Source organism: Mandrillus leucophaeus, unplaced genomic scaffold (assembly GCF_000951045.1).
Source record: "Mandrillus leucophaeus isolate KB7577 unplaced genomic scaffold, Mleu.le_1.0 Scaffold608, whole genome shotgun sequence".
Classification (NCBI taxonomy): Eukaryota; Metazoa; Chordata; class Mammalia; order Primates; family Cercopithecidae; genus Mandrillus; species Mandrillus leucophaeus.
In genome coordinates, this window is record NW_012106564.1 from 811,699 (window position 1) to 831,270 (window position 19,572).

Below are 19,572 nucleotides of genomic sequence, written 5' to 3' on the forward strand. Positions count from 1 at the left end.
TGCAGAAACCAATCATCCATAAATATCACCCCTTTTTGATCACAGGGAATGAAGTCACTGGTACATTTAAGAACTGATTTCCAGTTTACTCTGTTTGTTTGCAAAGTTTTTGTTACCATGGTTAAAAGTACCCAATTTGTTACTTCGTTTTGGACGATAAATTGCTGAGGGGTGAACTATGTAAATCCAGAGATTTTTGGAGGACTCCCATATGGCAGTTGGGGGCTCATTCTGAGGCTCAAGTCTTGGTGCTTACAGAGCTGACTCTGCCCTTTAGAAGATGTGTCGGTTAATCCTGCCTGAGGGAAAAAGAAGTCAGGTCACAGCTTGGGCCAGACTGTCTGATTGGGTGCCAATTCCTGAGAATTCGTTCTCTTCAGTATCTCTTACTGATTTTCTCCTTTCTCTTCCCATTGCCTCTCTGCTACTTTTGGCCTTTCATTTGCTGTCCTCTGACTCAGGGCAAGAGGTGTTCTCTAGTCTCTCCGGTTCTGGCCCGGGTGAAATGCCTAAACCGCAGCCAGGTGCAAGAGAGCAAGTCCAGAACAAGAGCTCAGTCTCCTGTCCCCAGATCTTTCCAGTGAGCCACACAGCTGCCTTTTGCATGGCCCTTCCCAATGCTTTCAGGCACCACTGGCTTCTGTCCACTTCTAAAGGCTGGAGAAAGTCCGGTTTTGCAGCTGATTCTCTGTTTGACTTGGGAACCTGTATCTAAGGATCATAAGAATATGATGCCTCTGTCTCCACCTACATAGAAAATGGTTCGTTTCTTCCAGTTCCTCCTTGGATTAAAAAAAGAGGGCTAGGCAATGTGTATCTTTGGTCTTATGTATAATGTAACTGTGCAAAATCTTAAAAGTGGTAAGAATGAAAATGGGCATTTTAAACGGAGCAACTAACATGTGCAAAAGCTTAGAGGTAGGAAATTACAAGCACGTGTGGGAACCTAGCTCTAAGCTAGAGCTCCTAGATTTCTAACCTACCAGCCCCTGTGACTTGGTGGATCTGGATATGCCTGGTCAGTGACTGCTGTCAGCCTTGGACTATTTTCTGAGTCCCAAACACCCGTGGCATGACTGGATAACACATGCTTGCCAGCTATGGCCATTTAGCCCTCACACCGTGGTGGCAGCTCAAGTCACCCAAGAGACAGAGTAGAGGGCTTTAGGAATATATTCACTCAGAGTTACTGTGATGAATAGCAGGGAGAAAATGATCAGAGGACAGTAAATACTCTGCGCTTTGCCTCTTAGTGCTGAAGAGATAGGCTTTGGATCCTGGCATATGTAGGCCTGGATCCCACTGCTTCTTAGCTGTGAGACCTCGGGCAAATTGCTTCATTTCCTCTTGCCTTGGGTTTTCTCATCTGTGGGACGTAGATTGTATTCCACACACACAGGGTTGTAAGGATTAAGTCAAATCATGAATATGTAAGGCACTGGCACAGTATTGGATCAAAATACTTTGGTTTTCAAGGGCAGGAAGATTTGGAAAAGGGCTGTAAAGAAGGGTCTACTCAAGACAACAGCCTACTGGCCTTCTAGAGTATATAAAACTTTTTGTTACCCTGGAGAAATCGTGGTAAATCAAACCTTGGCAAGCCAAGTTACCCAGTGACCCACATGCAGGTATTCTTCAATTCCCTGTGCTGTTCACAGAGTAACCACTCAAATGAGCCATTTCCCTTCCCCACTACCCCTGACAGTGAGACACAGGAGGAAGGCTAATGAACCATTTGCTTGTGGCCTGCCTATGGGATTAGTCACAAAAGTCATTGCCCCCAGAAACATTTTTTTTCCAACCACAAATAAGCTTTAATTCATGATTCCGTATGTAATTTCTCCATGATTGTATATATTTTATCTCTTACTCAAGCAGCAGAGGATGTGGGATTGCAATATTAGGTTCATCCCCTGAATGTCATAAATTAATGTGAAAATGTCATCTTATTTTAGGGAGGCAAAGCTTCTGTTGTATATTTAATATATCTGCCCACACATTAAATGGAATCGAGTATATAATGTCCCCAAACAGTTTCGGGAACACAGTGAGCCCTCAAACCAGGGTTGCTGTCATCGTTAATGTACTAACTAGTATATTAATGTAAACATTTCATTCCTATTTTTTAATATGTAAATTACAGTCAGGTCCTCAAAGTAGTATGAATTCTTTTTTAGGACAGGTCATTATTTCTGAAGTGATTTTTATTGTTGAACTTCTAAAAATGTCTGTTTCTATTCTTTTATAATGAATGCTGTCACCCAAACCAAGGAAGATTATTTTATAATATAAAAGAATAATTTTTAAAATACGACAAAAACCTAATTAGTTCCCTTTGGAATTGCTACCCAAAGTCCAAGCCTGGGTATTTAGACAAATGGCTAGTAATAACCACGAGATTATTGAGGGGCTTAGGAGACAAAATAACACACAACGTGATTTTCAAATCAGTTTCTTTCAAACAGTAATGTACAGTTATAGGCCTGCCCAGGGCTAATTTACAAATCCCAAAACATCATTTGTGGCCTCAATAGCCTTATAGCTAATGCCACTCCAGGAATAATTTTAAAGTCAATTTATTAAGTATAAACCCAAACACACTGGAATTCTAAGGTGTGGGTTTTTTTAATGGGCATAGAGGGATTGGAAGAAAAAAAATTTTTTTTGAATTACGAACTGTACTGATGAATATTGGCAAAAGGTGGCCAGTTACCATAAATGAAATCCCACCTGGTGAGGCAATACCACCCAGTAAGGCAGTGCAGGATGAGTTTCTTGAAAGATTTGGACAAAACCGCAATTTACCATGAAATGCTAATTCTACAGAGAAAACATCACAACTAGTGAATGTAGGGTTTTTATTTTTTTCTATAGCCAGATAGTAGAAGCCCGTTAAAATGTCTTGGCATAAAAACACCAATGTGCCTGCTCTGCAAAGAATGTACGTTGTTACTGACAACTCTACAAAGTTCCCATGGAACATGTTTTGTTTAAATATATGTTTATTCCCTTTCATTATCTCTGCTCATAGGAGTCAAGCAAGCACCCAAGCCATCAGGTGCTGATAGAAATGTATCAGTGGACTCTCCCCACCCCACTAAGAAGCCAGGTAAGGAATGATATGCTGACTTTTATGACAGCTCAGCTCTGAAACTTGGATGGTAACTGCAATATCATTTATTGTGGCAAAAACAGCAACATCCACACAGCCCCCAAAATATCAGAACCATGCATACAGTGCATGGGTATTGCTAGGAAAACATTTGGAATATTATCTTTGGAGGAATTAAAAGTGCTCCATGCACAAATTAAATATTAATAGGAACTTCCGACGTGATACTAACTTAATCATTACTTTCTATAATGTTCTGAGGGGCCATAATGGGCACATGCTGCAGCATCACCGTGGTTTCCAGTTTTGATCGTGTTTAAGTTTTGCTCTTGTGTAATTTATTACAATTTTTTTTTGCCTGTGATTACTTATGTTCCTGATTTAAGAGTATGCTCTATGTAATAGGCCAAAAGTATGAATCTGGTGACTCAGAATGCCTTTGGATTGAATAAGGACTTTTATTAATGTCAACCACCAGTATACTCCTGAACACACACACACACACACACACACACACACACACACACACACAGAGTCTTTCTCTTACTAGTATACCAGGCATTTTCCTGGATTGACAATTTTTCTTGGAGATTTTAAAACCAACATATATTATACCAAAAAAAAGATATAAATTGTTTAACTGTAGCACAAGACGTAAAATGTGGCTAAGTTAAAGTGGACTTCTCCAAGCACCTTTGACCTCGCCAGTCTTTCTGCAAATTATGAAAAGGTGCCTGTGTACCCCACTCTTTAGGCAGACAATGAGAAAAGCAATGCCCTTCCTCTGGGCTGGCAGCCTTGCATGAGAGCTCGTAAGTGGATGAACAGAGCAGGTGCTAAGCTTTGTCCCCCACTTACACCTCCTGGGCCAGTGTCTTTGTGCGGTACACAACTCCCACAACGGTTCACAGTGAGTCTGCTCCCCACAGATACAGACTTGTTCCAGCCGTCAGGGTTACCTCAATGTAATCTTTGAGAAGTTCTAAAGGATTTTAATTACAGTTACATAATAGAGCTGAGAATGGAGTAAAACACCCACAAAAGGAGAAAATCTATGCTTTAACAATTTAAAACTAAAATGGCATAAGAAATTGTAGGTTCAAAATAAAAGGCAGCTGAGGATAATAAAGTTCAGAAGTGCTCCTGTTAAGTCTATATGGAAAATGAAAGATGTTAAATTCTATACGTGTATATAGCCTTTCCAAAAGTAGGTATACCTATGTACAGTCATCTCTTGGTATCTATGGGGGATTGGTCCCAGGATTTTCCTCAGATACTAAAATCTGAGGATGCTCGAATCCCTTGTATAAAATGATATAGTGTTTGCATATAACCCATGCACATCTTCCCATATACTTTAAATCATCCCTAGATTATTATAATACCTAATGCAATATAAATAGTTATTATTTTGTATTTTGTGTTTTGCTGTTGTTGTATTGTTATTTTTATTGTGGTTTTTAAAAAAGTTTTCCAAAAAAAAAAACAAAAAACAAAAAAAAAAAACACTAAGCATAAAAAAAAAAAAAAAGTTGTCCATCCACAGTTGTTTGAATTAACTGATGGGGAACCCACAGATATGAAGGGCTCAACTGTATATTCATCTATAATGAAGACGTGTTTTCTATATACTAAAGTGCTTTGTTATCCCTGGGTACATTACCAACATTAATTTATAGGAATATCAGAATATATTATTTGTGTGCACTTTTCTGTAGAATCTATTCTCTGTCATCCAACTACTAATTATCAAACATTATTTTTTATTTTTAAAAACCCTGTGTTTTTTTCGATAGTGAATCTTTATAATGACTTTATCTAAAATACAATCTCTTATACACAATCCCAGGGACTCGCCGCCCACCCTTGCCACCCAGACCTACACCCCCACGAAGAAAACCTTTACCACCAAATAATGTCACTGGAAAGCCAGGAAGTGCAGGTACGTTAGTCACGTAACTTCCTTCTCCCGCCATGATTTCGGTTTTACTAGCCAACGTAAACTCTTCTTGGTGTGCTAGCAACAGGCACACTATTGATGTGTGTGACACGTTTGTGTTGGCCCTGAAGACTAGACACTGTAAATGATGACTTTCAGGACTTATAACCTGACACTTGGACTGAAAGAAGGAAACCATCCCTCTGCATATAGGCAAATTTGCTTCCTAGATGTCTGAGTGCTTGGAGCCTAGATTGAAGCTGACTCAGGCCCTTCAACAAATGGATTATTTTGGACAAGATGCTGTACATTGCCAAGGCCCTGGGAACAACAGATGTGATGACTTGTCATTGACTTATTCTGTCTCCTGAAACAAAATCCTGTATGTCCCACTGAAAGCTCTCCTATCCAACAGCCTTCACGCCAGGCCTGGTATTGTGGTGCTCAGGGGAAGATTTGGGACTAAAATATTCAGGGTGGCTGAAAGGCCTAGCCTGTGCAACAAGACAGGAATATGTTTTGGAGGCAAGCTGCCTCTTCTTCCATGCCTGGGCACACACATTGCTCCTCCCTCTAGAATGATCCTTTCCAGGCTTGGGATACTCAGACTTCATCCTTTTCTTTAAAAACCTTCCCTAACTCCTCAAGGTCGTCTTGGCACTGCTTCTCTGTTCTTGTCCTTGACATACACCTCTGTTAGAGCAAACAGAAATTGTTTCAGACCTGCTTGTTTGCATACTTCTCTTTCCGTGCTAGACTGTGAGCTCTGTGATGACAAAGTCCTTGTTTTTTTCTCTCCGAATTCCCAGAACCAAATCCCATGCTTAGCACATAGAGGATATTTGATAAGTAATAATGAAGTGAAAAAAGGAATGAAATTGAGTAAGTAAAATTGACCCAGTTCAGACGGAAGCTTTACCTCATACTCAGGGCTCTTCACCTAGGACCTGCCAGCAAATTGCAGCATGTTTCCCATCTTTCCTCCCTCTCTCCAGAACACTACTTCCTAATTATTTTGTAGGTGGAATCGGGATAAAAGTGTTAAAACAGCTGTGAAAGATGGAACTGATGTGGATCGCCGTGAAAGGGAGTGTCACTGTTCTCACAGGATGAAAGGAGGCTATTGTGTTGGGGCTTGTAGGATGTCCCAGGCGCACAGTGAACTCTAGGTCATTTTCGGCTGAAGGAGGAAGCAGCCTCCCGTCCATGCCTCTGGTGCCTATCTGAGTCAAGGCCCAGTGGCATGGCCTTGCTAGGAGACTGGGCTTCACCATTTATTGTAACCTGGGGCAGCTGTGACTTGAGCTCCAGCGGCTTGCTGATCAGACTGGATGAGCCACAGGGTGATGCCTGAGTGTGCTACTTGGGGGCCCGCTCCAGAGCAATGCTGTGAGGCTGTGTGCCTTAAGGAGCAGTTTGATGGCCTTGGTGCCTGCCATACAAACCCTGGTTCTCTCCTCTCAGTAAATGTAGCTTTGGTACAGCCTACCCAGCCTGAAGAAAAACTGTAAACACATTCCACTTCTGAGATGAACCCTAGTCCCCACTCTCCACCCTCACCCTCCGCCATTCACCTTTAACTCCAGGCAAACGGCCGCACTGAGGAGCCAAACAATAATTGAGGGCACTGGGACAGATGTGGCCTGATTAGCATCACAGAAAGTGTATCTTGAATTCCAGCCCCATTTCCTGGAGTCCTCTGAGGCTCTCACATGTGTCTGTGAGCACAGTCTGGGGCTGCCATGTGACGTGTGCCACTTGCCCTCAATCTCCAGATCTACCCAGGCTTCTGAGTCCCACTGTCCTCACCAGGATGAAAATGCTTTGCTATGACAGCATTTCCGGTTGACTCTGCCAACTCTGAAAAGCCCTGTGGACTGCAGTGCAACTTCTCTTGGGTTTTGCTTGACCTCTTATTGTGGCTCATACCCACTAGCGTCAGGAACATGCATCCCTGGAGGCCAGGCCAGAGGCCCATCTGACTACTCAGCCCTGATTCCATGCTGGGCCATAGTCCTTGGGACAGGCTTGTATCCTTTGACTCTCTATTGCCCAAGAGTGACTCCTTCTTCCAGGTGGAACGTAAAATTCAATCTAGTCTCCTTTCGACTCTAAACACCCAGACTTGCCTGGACCTTGGGATGGATCCAGTTTTAGGGACTTATAAGTGTTTCAAGAGTGGAGGAGTCACTGTTGAATATAGCAATCAGGGTAGCACTACACTGGCCACCAGGCCAGAATCATGGACATTAACCCTAGGAATCTTTTTCCTTCTTCTCTAGCCATCTTCCAGGCTTGCCACTGAGTCTCCCTGACAGCTCTCATGTCCACCCCTTCCATCCAGTTCCACTGCCTTTGCTGTAGTTCACCTTCCTTTCTCTTGCCTACACAACTGACTCAGTCCCTAAAAATAACATCCAAATCCATGGTATTCAACTTCTTTCATGATCTGCCCTTCCTTGCCCCTCCACGCTCAGCTCTTATTGTACCCCTTCAAGTTAAACACACCAGGCTATTGCATGCTTCCCTGACGTGGTTCTTGTTATAATCTCTGTCTATAATACAGCTCTTGTCTCTACCTACTAATTAGTTCTCCTCTATTGGCACATCCTCTGTGAAGGCATTTCTCTGCCCGATGCAACCCGACAGCCCTCCATCTTTCCTCACAGACATAACCACTCCCTCTTCTTACACGCCCCTCTGTGATGTTATCTAGTACTTTTTCATAACGTCTATAATTATGCTTTGATATACTTGGCTCACACATCTGTCTCCACTAAGAATCAGGTCTTGTTTTCTCTCCAAAGCTGGTCTATAGTGCCAAGCCACATAGTAAGTGCTTAAAAACATTTACTGAATAAATGTTTATAGAAACTTGGCAGTGTTCCTGTAAAGCCTGACTACTTTGGCTCTACATTACAGGAATCATCTCATCAGGCCCAATAACCATACCACCCCTGAGGTCAACACTCAGACCTACTGGAACTCCCTTGGAGAGAATAGCAACAGATATAAAGCAACCAACAGTTCCTGCCTCTGGAGAAGAACTGGGTTCGTATGGCAATCCGTTCTCACTGGATACTTAGCTGTGAGGTGCAAAAGATTTTAAATGGTGGTGGGGATGGGGGAGTCTCAGTTTGAGGTCTTCTATTTTACTCCATTTTATTAATATGGTTGTTTTTAATTTTAAAATTATACTTATTTTCAACACTTCCTTATAGAATATTGTCCTTCCCTTAGCAGACCTAGAAGAAACTGCCTAACTTTGGTTCATAAAAAGATCTAGACTACTTAATGCTACCACTAAATCACATTATTACTAACTACACATACCTTAAGTTATTAGTGCATGTTAACCACTTGGTTATAACTTGTAATTCATTACTCACACTATAGAATACCTTGCAGCAGGATACAACTAAAGGCCTTATATTGTAGATGAATATGTGTAATTTTAAAAAGTCAAAATTGCAAGCAGTTTACAAGGAGAAATATTGAGTATCTTTAGTCTACAACGTTTACATTGTATTGTGAAGCTTTTTTATCTTTTGCCAAAATTGTTCATTATTTTCCATTCTCAGAAAATATAACTGACTTTAGCTCAAGCCCAACAAGAGAAACTGATCCTCTTGGGAAGCCAAGATTCAAAGGTATGTATGGTTGGCTGTGAATCTCACATTTGAAAAGGCTATTTTTGGTAGGTGTATCAGCCAGTTATTGCTGTGTAACAAACCCCAAATCTTAGTAACTTACTATAATAATGATTTATTTTTCATGTGTCTGCAAGTCAACTGAGTGTCAGCTGATCTAGGATGTGTTTAGCTTAGTGGTTCTGCTTCTAGCAGCAGGTACAACTGGGCCTCTTGTGGGTTGGACTCAGGTTCACCCCACATGTGTTTACTCTGATTCCCAGGATGAACAACCAACAATGACCCAGGGGAAGCCACTTTCATAATAAGGCAAAATCAAGACGGGGAGTGTCCAAATGCAAAACCACATTTAAAGCTCCTTTTTGTGTCATATCTACCAATATCCATTGGCCAAAAAATGTCACACAGCCAAGTTCAAATCAAGGATTGGGGAAGAATACTTCTCCTATGGACATAAAGAATAGTTTTGAACAACAGTCTACCACAGTAGGAGAGATATAGAGCCCAGTATTTGCATTTATAGTTTTTTTCTGAAATGTAACATTTGATGAATTTTAACATATGCATATACCCATGAGACCATCATCACAATCAAGATAATAACACATATATGACATCCAAAAGTTTCATCATGTATCTTTGCAATCCCTTTCTCTTCTTTCTCCCACTCAACCCCCCAGTGCCTATGTGACAACAGGCCTGCCATACTGTAGTATGTACTTTATGAAATTTTATATGAATGAAAACATACAGTATGAACTCTTTTTATTGTCAAGCTTCTTTTATCAGCATAAATATTTGGAGAGTCATCTATGTTGCTGCATGTATACTAGCATTCTATTATTTGGATATTCAGTAATTTGTTTCTTTAGTAAATGTGTTCGTGGCATTGCAATTTTTTTTCACTGATAAAGCTATTATGTCCATTCATGTACATGTCTTTGTATAGACATATGCTTTCATTCCTTTGGACAAATACCTAGGAGGGGGTGGCTACATGGCATATAAGTGTGTGTATAACGTTTTAAGAGACTGTTTTCCAAAGTAGTTGTACTGTTTTACCTTTCTGTCAGCAGAGATGAGAGTTCTAGTTCCTCCAAATCCTCACCAACATTTGGTATGGTCAGTCTTTTTTATTTTAGCCATTTTAGTAGGTGTGTAATGGTATCTGATTATGGTTTTAATTTGCAACCACCTAACAGTTAATAACACTGAACATCTTATGTGCTTATTTGCCATCTATATATCTTTTTTGCTATTTCCAATTTTTTTTGCCAAATTTAAAAAATGGAGTTGCTTGTTTAATGTAGAATTTTGAGAATCTATATTTTCTGGATACAAGACCTTTTTTAGATACATACTTTGAAAATATTTTTTCCCAGTGTGTGTCTTGTAATTTTAATGAAACTCAGTGTATCAATTTTTAATAGAATTCACTTTCTTTAATAGGTATAGAGCTATTCAGAATAGTTTTGTTTGTTTGTTTGTTTTTTGAGATGGAATCTCGCTCTGTTGCGCAGGCTGAAGTGCAGTGGTGTGATCTTGACTCACTGCAACCTCCACTTCCTGGGTTCAAGTGATTCTCCTGCCTCAGCCTCCCCGAGCAGCTGAGACTACAGGTGCCCACCACCATGCCCATAATTTTTGTATTCATAGTAGAGACATGTAGTTTCACCATGTTGGCCAGGCTGCTCTCAAACTCTCCTGACTGCCAGTGATCCACCCGCCTCGGCCTCCCAAAGTGCTGGGATTATAGGCATGAGCCACCACGCCCAGACTGCATTTTATTTTGGGTGTGTGTAGCCTTACATTTAGTATGGCTATTGATATTGGTACATTTAAATCTTCATCTTGCTATTTGCTTTCTATTTTTCCCATCTATTCTTTGTTCCCTTTTTTCCTCTTTGTCAATCTTCTTTTAGGTTGAGTATGTTACAATTTCATTTAATCTTTTTTGTTGTCTTATTAGCTGTAACTTTGTTTTATTATTTTAATGGTTGCTTTGGGGTTTATAGCGTGTATCTTTAACTTATCACAATCTGCCATCCAGTGATAATGTACAACCTCACATATAAGAACCTCACACTAGCATAGCTTTGCTCCCCTCTTGGCCTTTGGACTATTATTGTCATACATTTTACTTTTACGTGTTATATACATTACCGTAAGGAGTTTTTGTGTTTAAACAGTAAACTTTTTTAGAAAGAATAATAAGAAAAACATTGTGTATGTTACCTATGTGTTTACTGTCACTGCGCTTTTCATCCCTTTGTGTGGCTCCACATTCCTGTCGGCATTGTTTCCTTCCTATCTGAAAGACTTCCTTTAATATTTCTCTTAGTGTGGGTCTTCTGGTAAATAAGTCCTTACAGATTTTGTATGTCTAGAAAAAGTGTTTTGCTTTTAAGGTATTTTCACTACTTATTAGATTCTAAATGATGTCTTTTATTTCAATAATTGAAGATGCTGCTCCAATGCCTCTCACTTGCATTCTTCCTAGTAGGAAATCTGCCAAAACCCTTATCTTTGTTGTTCTGTATATAACGTGTCTTTTTTTGTCTGCCTCCTTTAAGGATTTTCTCTTTATCACTTGTTTTGAGAAACTTGATGATGACCAGCATATAGTTTTCTACATTTTTGTTGTTCCTAGGTATCTTTGAGCTTTTTGGCTCTATGGATTTAGAGGTTTTATCACATTTGGAAGATTTGGGACCATTATTTCTTAAAATATTTTTTTCTGCCCACCCACTTCTTTACCTTTACTACTCCAATTACATGTATATGAGACCACCAGAAATGGTCCCCACAGCTCAGTAATGTTCGTTATTTTTAATTTTTATCTTCTCTCCCTCTTTTTGGATAGTTTTTATTGCTATGTCTTTGAGTTCACTAATCATTTATTCTGCATTATCTTATAGGTATTAATTCTATCCAATGCATCTTTTATCTTGTAGCTTTCATCTCTAGAAATTTGATTTGGGTCCTTTTTAATATCATACATGTCTTTACTAACTTTTTGAACATGTGGATTATAGTAATAACTATAACTCTTATCTGATTATTCTAACATCTATGTGAGATCTGCATTGGTTTCAATTGATTGATTTTTCTCTCCTTATTATAGGTAATATTTTCCTATGAATTTTACCTGTTAGGTGCTGGATTTTTTTTTTTTTATTATTCCTAGAATATTCTTGAGTTTTGTTCTGGGATACAGTAAAATACTTGAAGCTACTTGATTCTTTTGAGTCTGGTTTTTAAAATTTATTGGGTGGGACCAGAACTGTGTTTAGTATGGAGCTAATTATTTCCCACTACTGAGGTAAGAACCAGTGCCCCATAAATTATGAACTCTAAACTATGCTTAGGGGATCAAATTACTTTTTGATATTAGCATAAGCTAAACCTATTCAGTAAGTAGATCAACACCACCCTATATCATGTGTCTCAGAGGCAAGATTTTGAATTTTCCTAGTTTGAACCATCCACATCATGGCTTTCAACCATCTGCTTATAATATGAGACCAAATGTCCTCAAATTGTATTTATGAGCTCACTTCCATCTTCTTCACGAGTTGCAAAAATGTTAAATGTCAAGGGTCCTCTCTCTCACAGGTCCTCATGTGCGATACCTCCAAAAGCCTGACGACAGTCCCTGCTCCATTACTGACTCCGTCAAACGGTTCCCCAAAGAGGATGCCACAGAGGGGAATGCCACCAGCCCACCACAGAACCCACCCACCAACCTCACTGTGGTCACTGTGGAAGGGTGCCCCTCATTTGTCATCTTGGACTGGGAAAAGCCACTAAATGACACTGTCACTGGTAAGATCATGGCATGAGGACTGTTATGGTGGGAAGCTTTGGTAATAAGATACCCTGGGAGTGGGGTACCGTGGGTCAACGATGGCATGTGAAGCGTATCTGGGGAGGAGCCAAAGCTAGCAGTTTTGCTGCCTTTAAGGCACATTATTGTCAACAGTGTTATAGGATGAGAAAAGATCATCTTTGTGCTTGTTATGGGCTCCCTGTTAATTTAGATCTCTTCAGGCCGCATTCTTTCCATCTCCTCTCAGAACTCTTTTTCACACCAGGATGAAGAAGCCAGTCTTTCATTACCAAGAAAATTATATTGCTGATTAATTTAAAACTGATTTTCCTTTCACCAACCCAATTTCTAATTGACCTAGAACTTTCTAGTAGACTAAAGGTTACTTCAACTGTCTTAGCATAAATAAAAACAAAAACTCTATTCCTGATCAATTTTCTGCTCATCTTAAGAAATTTTGATTCTGTTACCACCCACCAGTTCCTCTAGAAATGATTATGAAAACTAAGAAATCCCGAAACACTCTGAATTCATTATACAACAGTTTGATTCTCCATAATAAAGAGGATAGTCCAACGAGGAGGAGGAAAAAAGACTAGCAAGCTAAATCAGCTAGAGGATATAGCAAATAGCATGGTAGGTGAATTCCTGCCACCCAAGTTCCTGCCATGTACCTGGTGCAGGCAGGCAGGGAATAGGGGGGTCAACTAAAAGGCCATCAGGAAGAGAGAGGAGCAGTGCACAGGACCAGGTGGAGTATGCAGGGACTCAGGTTCTGCCAAAAACATTTCCTACTGTACATGGAAAACAGCAGCTATGTCTCCTCAGACAGAACCACTGGATCTGGGCAACTTCCAGTGTAAGCAGCTTATCTTTGCTTAACTAGCTTTCTTTACCATGTTTTGTGAGTTTCCCTTTCTCATGCAAAGCTACCCTTTGTTTTGAGAAAGAACCCACTACTACCCATGGTTCCTAGAGATTTGCCTAGTCCTGCTTCTTTCCTTGGGACTGTGCTAATAGGTACTACGATATCTAAAAATCAATTAATCTGTCAGTATTGATTATCTGCATCCATTAAAATGTCTAAAACTCTTCATATGCTGTGCTAGTAAGGAGTTCCTGTGATCATCTGAGGCTTAGTTCTCATGAAACTAAATGATCTATAAAATTTCATTTGCCTTAAAGATAAGGAACATTGAGGTAGAACTGGTTAATCTAATACATTTAATTATCGAATACACATCAACTTGGATATATTCATAATATACAATTTAACTTTTTAAAGCTGAAGAATTGTCCTTTTTTATTGTATAAATGTTTAATCTCAAAAATCATGGATACAGTATACTTTATCCATCTAACCAAACTGCTTTTGTAATGCTGTTACTAAATGTTAATGAGTTGCTTGAGATCTGTCACATGATACAGAGCATTTGTAACAATTTTCGTGGACAAGGACCACATCTCTTTAGCTGCAGAATTTCCTAAATAGAATTAAGTTTGTATTTAATCATAGTTCACCTAGTCCATATTTAAACATTGGAGCATTTGCCCTAAAATCTTGTTGGTTTTTCATTCCATTTTGTTTTAGTGTTCCCTTAAATACCACTTGATTTCAAATGCGATTGTTTACAAACCAGCAGCTCAGATAATATAGAGATTAATTATTATATCACTTGAACTGACTTTACAAAAAGGTACTGAGATATAATAGAGTGAACTATATTCTTCTGCCTGAGTTGGCTTCTTTCTTTGAGTTGATGGGGACACACATTCACCTCCAGTGAAGACATCCAGGTTCAGTTGCTTCTACATGTCCCTTCTATACCGAAGTAGAAAAAGGTACACCAAAAAAATTGGCCATAGTCTGGATCCTCGGGCAACTTTAAGTTGTTAGTTATAAGCCTCATAATCTGATAGTCCAAGAGCATGCTGACATAGATTTAAATCCCAGACCAGCTTTATTTTAGATATGCAACTTGTGTATAAAATTAGACTGTTTGAGCCCTAGTTTCCTTACGTGTAATAATAATAATCCTCATTGTTATCAATTTATCCTGAGGAGAAAATTAAATAAGATATTTGAATATGCAGCATAAACTAGAAATTGTTAATGTTTATCGGTAGGAGCAATGTTTGTAATGTTGGTGGATTTATGAAGAGGCATTAGCACTTGAAAGGATTAAAAATGGGAAATATATATTTACAAAGCACAAAACAAATGTATATTCAAAAGCTAGAATTCTGAAATTCTAAATTTCTTTTTAATTAGGAAGGAAGCTTCTAGATCCATTTTGAGAATTCTGATCTTCCATTAAAAAAAAATATTAAATCAGCTGTTAAAACCTGAGCCAAATGGAAATCAGAGAAGACATGCAATAGATGTTTCAACTACTAAAAGGCAGGGTTAATATTAAGAAGAATGTCATACAGTGATGAGGAATGTCCCAAGCCAAAGATGCTTTTTGAAGGTGGTTGCTTTGGTGCATAAGCAACTGGAGTGTCATATAAATTGTTCTTTTGGTGATTTAGCAGCACGTGAACCTTTCCTATTGGAATCTTAACCCTTTTCTAGTCATTTTCAAACCACAACTCAAGGATGATAAATAATAATAAAAGCAGCATAATAATAGGTACCACCTGTTGAACAAAATCCATGAAAAATACTATCAGGCACTTTCCACCTGTACCTAATTTAATCCCCACAAGCAGTGTTATGAAGAGATATTAACATTGTATGGATGGGAAAACTGAGATCAAGTTCAAGACAAGTGGCTTAATTTGTCTCTTTCCATTAAGCTGTTTGGTTTCTTTTTTTTTTTTTTAATCAATTTTACTTGCATTTTAAGTCCTTCCATCTTTTATCTAACAAATATCCCTTCACAGCTGAGGAAAAAATATAAAATGGACAGATTTTAATTCAGAATTCTCTCCCTTCCCCTCTCCCTTTCCAGTGTGTTAGGAGAGCCAGCTGAGAGAGAGTTTGGGATCCAGAAGAAGTCTCAGGGACAGTACTAGGTAACAGTCATCAGGACTTTAATAGCTGCACCGATACTATCCAGAATCCATGGCCACTGTCTTCCAGTTTAATTTTTAATTTTCGGAAGAATGGTCATACAAAATTGTTCAGAAAAAATCCTCCTCCTCTTGGGGTTTTTTAAATATGCGATTAAGAATCTTTCCTGAGGCTGGGCGTAGTGGCTCACGCTTGTAATCCCAACAGTTTGTGAAACTGAGATGGGTGGATCGCTTGAGCTCAGGAGTTCAAGACCAGCCTGGGCAACACGGCAAAATCCTGTCTCTAAAAAAAATTAGCTGGGTGTGGTGGTGTGCTACTCAGGAGGCTGAGGTGGGAGGATAGCATGACCCCAGGAGGTGGAGGTTGCAGTGAGCAGAGACCCTGTCTCAAAAGAAAAAAAAAAAAAATCCTCCCCAAATATGAATTGGTGATTTGGGGTCTATCTGGGTTATTCTAGTTTTTTATTTTATTTCCAATATTCATCTCACACCATTGGACTCCGTGCTAATAGCAGAAATCCCTAATATAACTTGCCAGACTTTGGCAGTCTTTTCACCTTATCTGATGCCCGGTACTTGTGTATTTCTTCATATTAATGGAGCTGATTTTGAGTGGGGTTTATTGTTTGGGTTTTTGGATCTTTTTTAGTTCTCTGTATCATCTCATCACATGCATTAAGCCAAGTCCCAAATGAGAGCAGGGAAGTCCAATGAACAAATGTGTGAATGGCATTCTCTTATTCTAAATTTCTTTCCCTTTTGATGAGCCCTGCAAGTTCATAGAAATGTGCCTTTAAGTGAAATTTAGGCAGACCTCTATGCAGACTTTAAGGATAGTATTTTGTTTTTCAATGCAAGGAAAATAATCAAGGAAGCATAACTTATGTAGGCAGTGGGTACAAAAACCCACTACTCCTATAGTTCAAAATAATGAACTATTGTTCAAAATACTCCTATAGTTCAAAATAATGAAAAGTAGAGTTTATTATTTGATTAGCTGCTATTTGCTGCTGTGATGCTCAACTCAAAGTTTTCTGCAGCAGTACCATGTATCCAGTAGCCTTTCCCCCAACTATATTCTAAAGCCTGTAGAGCAGAGAACATGTCTACTCAGGCACCACTCTTCATACAGTGCTTTCCCCAAATGGGGCTTTGTAGCAGCGGCAGACTATCTGACTCACCTAACAAAACCAAAGGCTATGTCTCCAAAGCAACCACAGGCATGGCATGGGTCTTCACCAGTTACCAGGCCCTTCCTTTGCCTCTGGTAAAGGAAATGCAGAAATGGTCAATGAGCAAATCCTAAAATGCTTCTGGAACCTTCATCTGCTGACCATCCCCATATGAAAATTGCCAATGTGTAAGATCAATATGTCTCTAGAACTTCAATCTCAATTGCTCACTTTATGTGAGTGGCTTTTTTATGCTAATAGCTTCAGGAGCAATTAAATCAACCAAGAAATAAAGACAAGTATCTGTTGGCTTTTTTCGCTTTACAGAATATGAAGTTATATCCAGAGAAAATGGGTCATTCAGTGGGAAGAACAAGTCCATTCAAATTACCAATCAGACCTTTTCCACAGTAGAAAATCTGAAACCAAACACAAGGTAAGCCACCAGTGCTATTCCAGGCAAATTCTGAGAGTGCAAAAGTTATAACCACGATAAAGGAAAGAAATTATATTATCTTCTCTGTCTTGAGGGTGGCTCCAGCTTCCATTTCACTCTTGGGTTTTCTATATATAGCCCTAGATACCTCTAAAGTCATGTTTTGCAAATATTTGAATTACTGGTGGGTTTAAAATTGCTGGCAAGATGGTTTTGTTAATAATAGTATGACATCTTTAAAAAAAAATTCGATGCCAAATGTTGATATTAAATACTAAGTCTGTGGATCAGTAATGACTGTGCATGATGTAAACTAGATTGGAAGCACCAAAAAATTAAAATGCTGGAAAAGAGAGGGCAATGAAAGGAAAGTCTTGTGACACATGTAGGTGAAAGTTTTTAAGAGTTAATACTTAAAATAACTACAGACTAGTCTCAGGCACAGCCATTCTTTGCTTTGGGACCTTTTGTCATGGATGAAATGAAATCGAGTTTTACAAGAGTTACATATCTTTAACAGTGTTATCTGATAACTTTTCTAAGTATCCCTGTTTATTACACATTGATACCAGGTTGTTCGTATTGCTGTACAGTTTTGTGATTCTTTTTTCAATCTAAAATATCCAACATTTTATTAGTTCATTGTATTATTGAAAGAAAAGGGTCTTAGACATTTCTAGAAATGTAGTAAGGAAGTTCCAAGTTTTCTTTTTTTCATAATGTTCACAGTGTCATCAATCGATTGAATTGAATTGGTTATTGATAGTGACACTCGAAAGAGCCTATTTTGGCTCTGACCGTAGGGGGAGACTCTTGTAATCCTTCTGCAGAAAAGGAAGCACCATCTAATTCACTGCAGGCAGTTCACTGTGTACAAACTAGTCCGATACTGCAAAAGGGATACTTCTTTCACAAGCATGGGGCTTTTCTTTAAAGTTCTCCATTTTAAGACATATTTTACAACTGCCGATTTTCTTAAAAGATTTTTAGCCAAAATAAGCATATGTCAGTAAAAGCCCATTTGATCTTGGTTCTGTTTCCTTAGCATTTCCTTAGATTGAGAGGAGGAGGAAGCCTGTTTTTACAGGCTTAATATATTTGAAGAAATGAGTGAAAGAAAAGGTCACTTAATTTGAACTTTTTAATAGGTGAATTTGTGCGTATGAAACTTGGCTTCTCCGTTTTCTGCTCTTTATTCCACATAATAAAAAGTGACTTGTAAAGTACAGTACAGTCATTGAAAGGCATCCAGTTTCTCAATGCTCATTGCGGTTTTTTTCTGAATTGGACTGTCCTCAGATCTTCTCTCAGTGCACCTATTAGCTCATGACCTGAATGTTGAATACAGTTATTCCAGTATCATTTTAAACCCAATTTGTTTGTAAAAGGTTTGCATTTGCATTTCCATTCAGCAAACATTTCTTAAGTATGGCTACACACACGAATAAACATGGTGGCTGCCCTTGAACTCAAGGCTAGAGGGGAGGCAGTTAATGACCAAGTATTCTATACAAAGTAGCGAGAACTCTGAATGGAGTATACCCAAGGTGCTAGGGGATCCCAGGGCAGGAGGCGCTACACAACATAGCGGAAATTAGGAAAATCTTCCTGAAGAAGGTGACACCTGGTCTGAGGCTTGAAGGATGAGTGGGAAGGAGCTAGCCAGGTGATTATAGGGAAAGAGAGTATTAGAATAGTATATGTCAGTACATGGAAGGCCAAAATGGCCTGGTTGTGTGCAGTGAAAAATAGGCTATTTTTACCTCCGTCCACATGAGTAGTGGTAAGTGGATGGAGGCAGAGGAAACAGAATGGGAAGCCAGGGTGGGAGAGGATCTTATAAGCCAGATCAGGAGATGGGGAGACCCTGAGGCGTGGTAATTGGGAGGATGACTTGCTCCCACTTTTCATTTGTGTTTTCATTCTGGCTTTTAGTTGGAATAATCACTTTTAATATTTGAGCCTGTTTATATTGAGTAACAATTGGTGGAATAAATCTAACAAAAAATAACTTTTTGTTAATGTCTTGGCAAGAGTGCCATTTGGGCATCTGACCTGCCTGATGAGGTAGGTAGAGAAAAGTGCCCCAGGGCTAAGATGCATTTTATTCTGTAATCACAGGTCATGGGGTTCACATGCAGCTTCTGGTTGTAATTGTTTTAGGACTCATTCTAGCTGTTTCTGGAAATTGCTTCACACTGAAAGACAGCATGGCCCTCTTTATCCTACTCTCATCATATATCCTGTTTATTACTCCTGTCTTTCGTCAGTGGGCCTTCTGAGGAGGACCCCTAAAACTATCCTTACCTCAAGACTAGCAAAACCCAGAGGAGTGCCTGTCTAGACTTTTTTTTTTTTTTTTGAGACAAAGTCTTGCTCTTGTTGCCCAGGCTGGAGTGCAACGGCGCAATCTCAG

The 19,572-nt window shown here is 39.2% G+C and overlaps 1 protein-coding gene across 1 annotated transcript in view; it reads left to right on the forward strand.

The window, feature by feature from the left end:
- The window catches only part of ABI3BP (ABI family, member 3 (NESH) binding protein), a 126,662-nt gene that overhangs the window by 86,108 nt on the left and 20,982 nt on the right, over nucleotides 1-19,572 (forward strand). Inside the window, exons 48-53 of the mRNA XM_011999891.1 lie at nucleotides 3,032-3,109; nucleotides 4,962-5,054; nucleotides 7,974-8,102; nucleotides 8,633-8,701; nucleotides 12,317-12,526; nucleotides 17,048-17,156. Coding sequence (XP_011855281.1) covers nucleotides 3,032-3,109; nucleotides 4,962-5,054; nucleotides 7,974-8,102; nucleotides 8,633-8,701; nucleotides 12,317-12,526; nucleotides 17,048-17,156 — 688 coding nt within the window. The remainder of the gene's footprint in view (nucleotides 1-3,031; nucleotides 3,110-4,961; nucleotides 5,055-7,973; nucleotides 8,103-8,632; nucleotides 8,702-12,316; nucleotides 12,527-17,047; nucleotides 17,157-19,572) is intronic.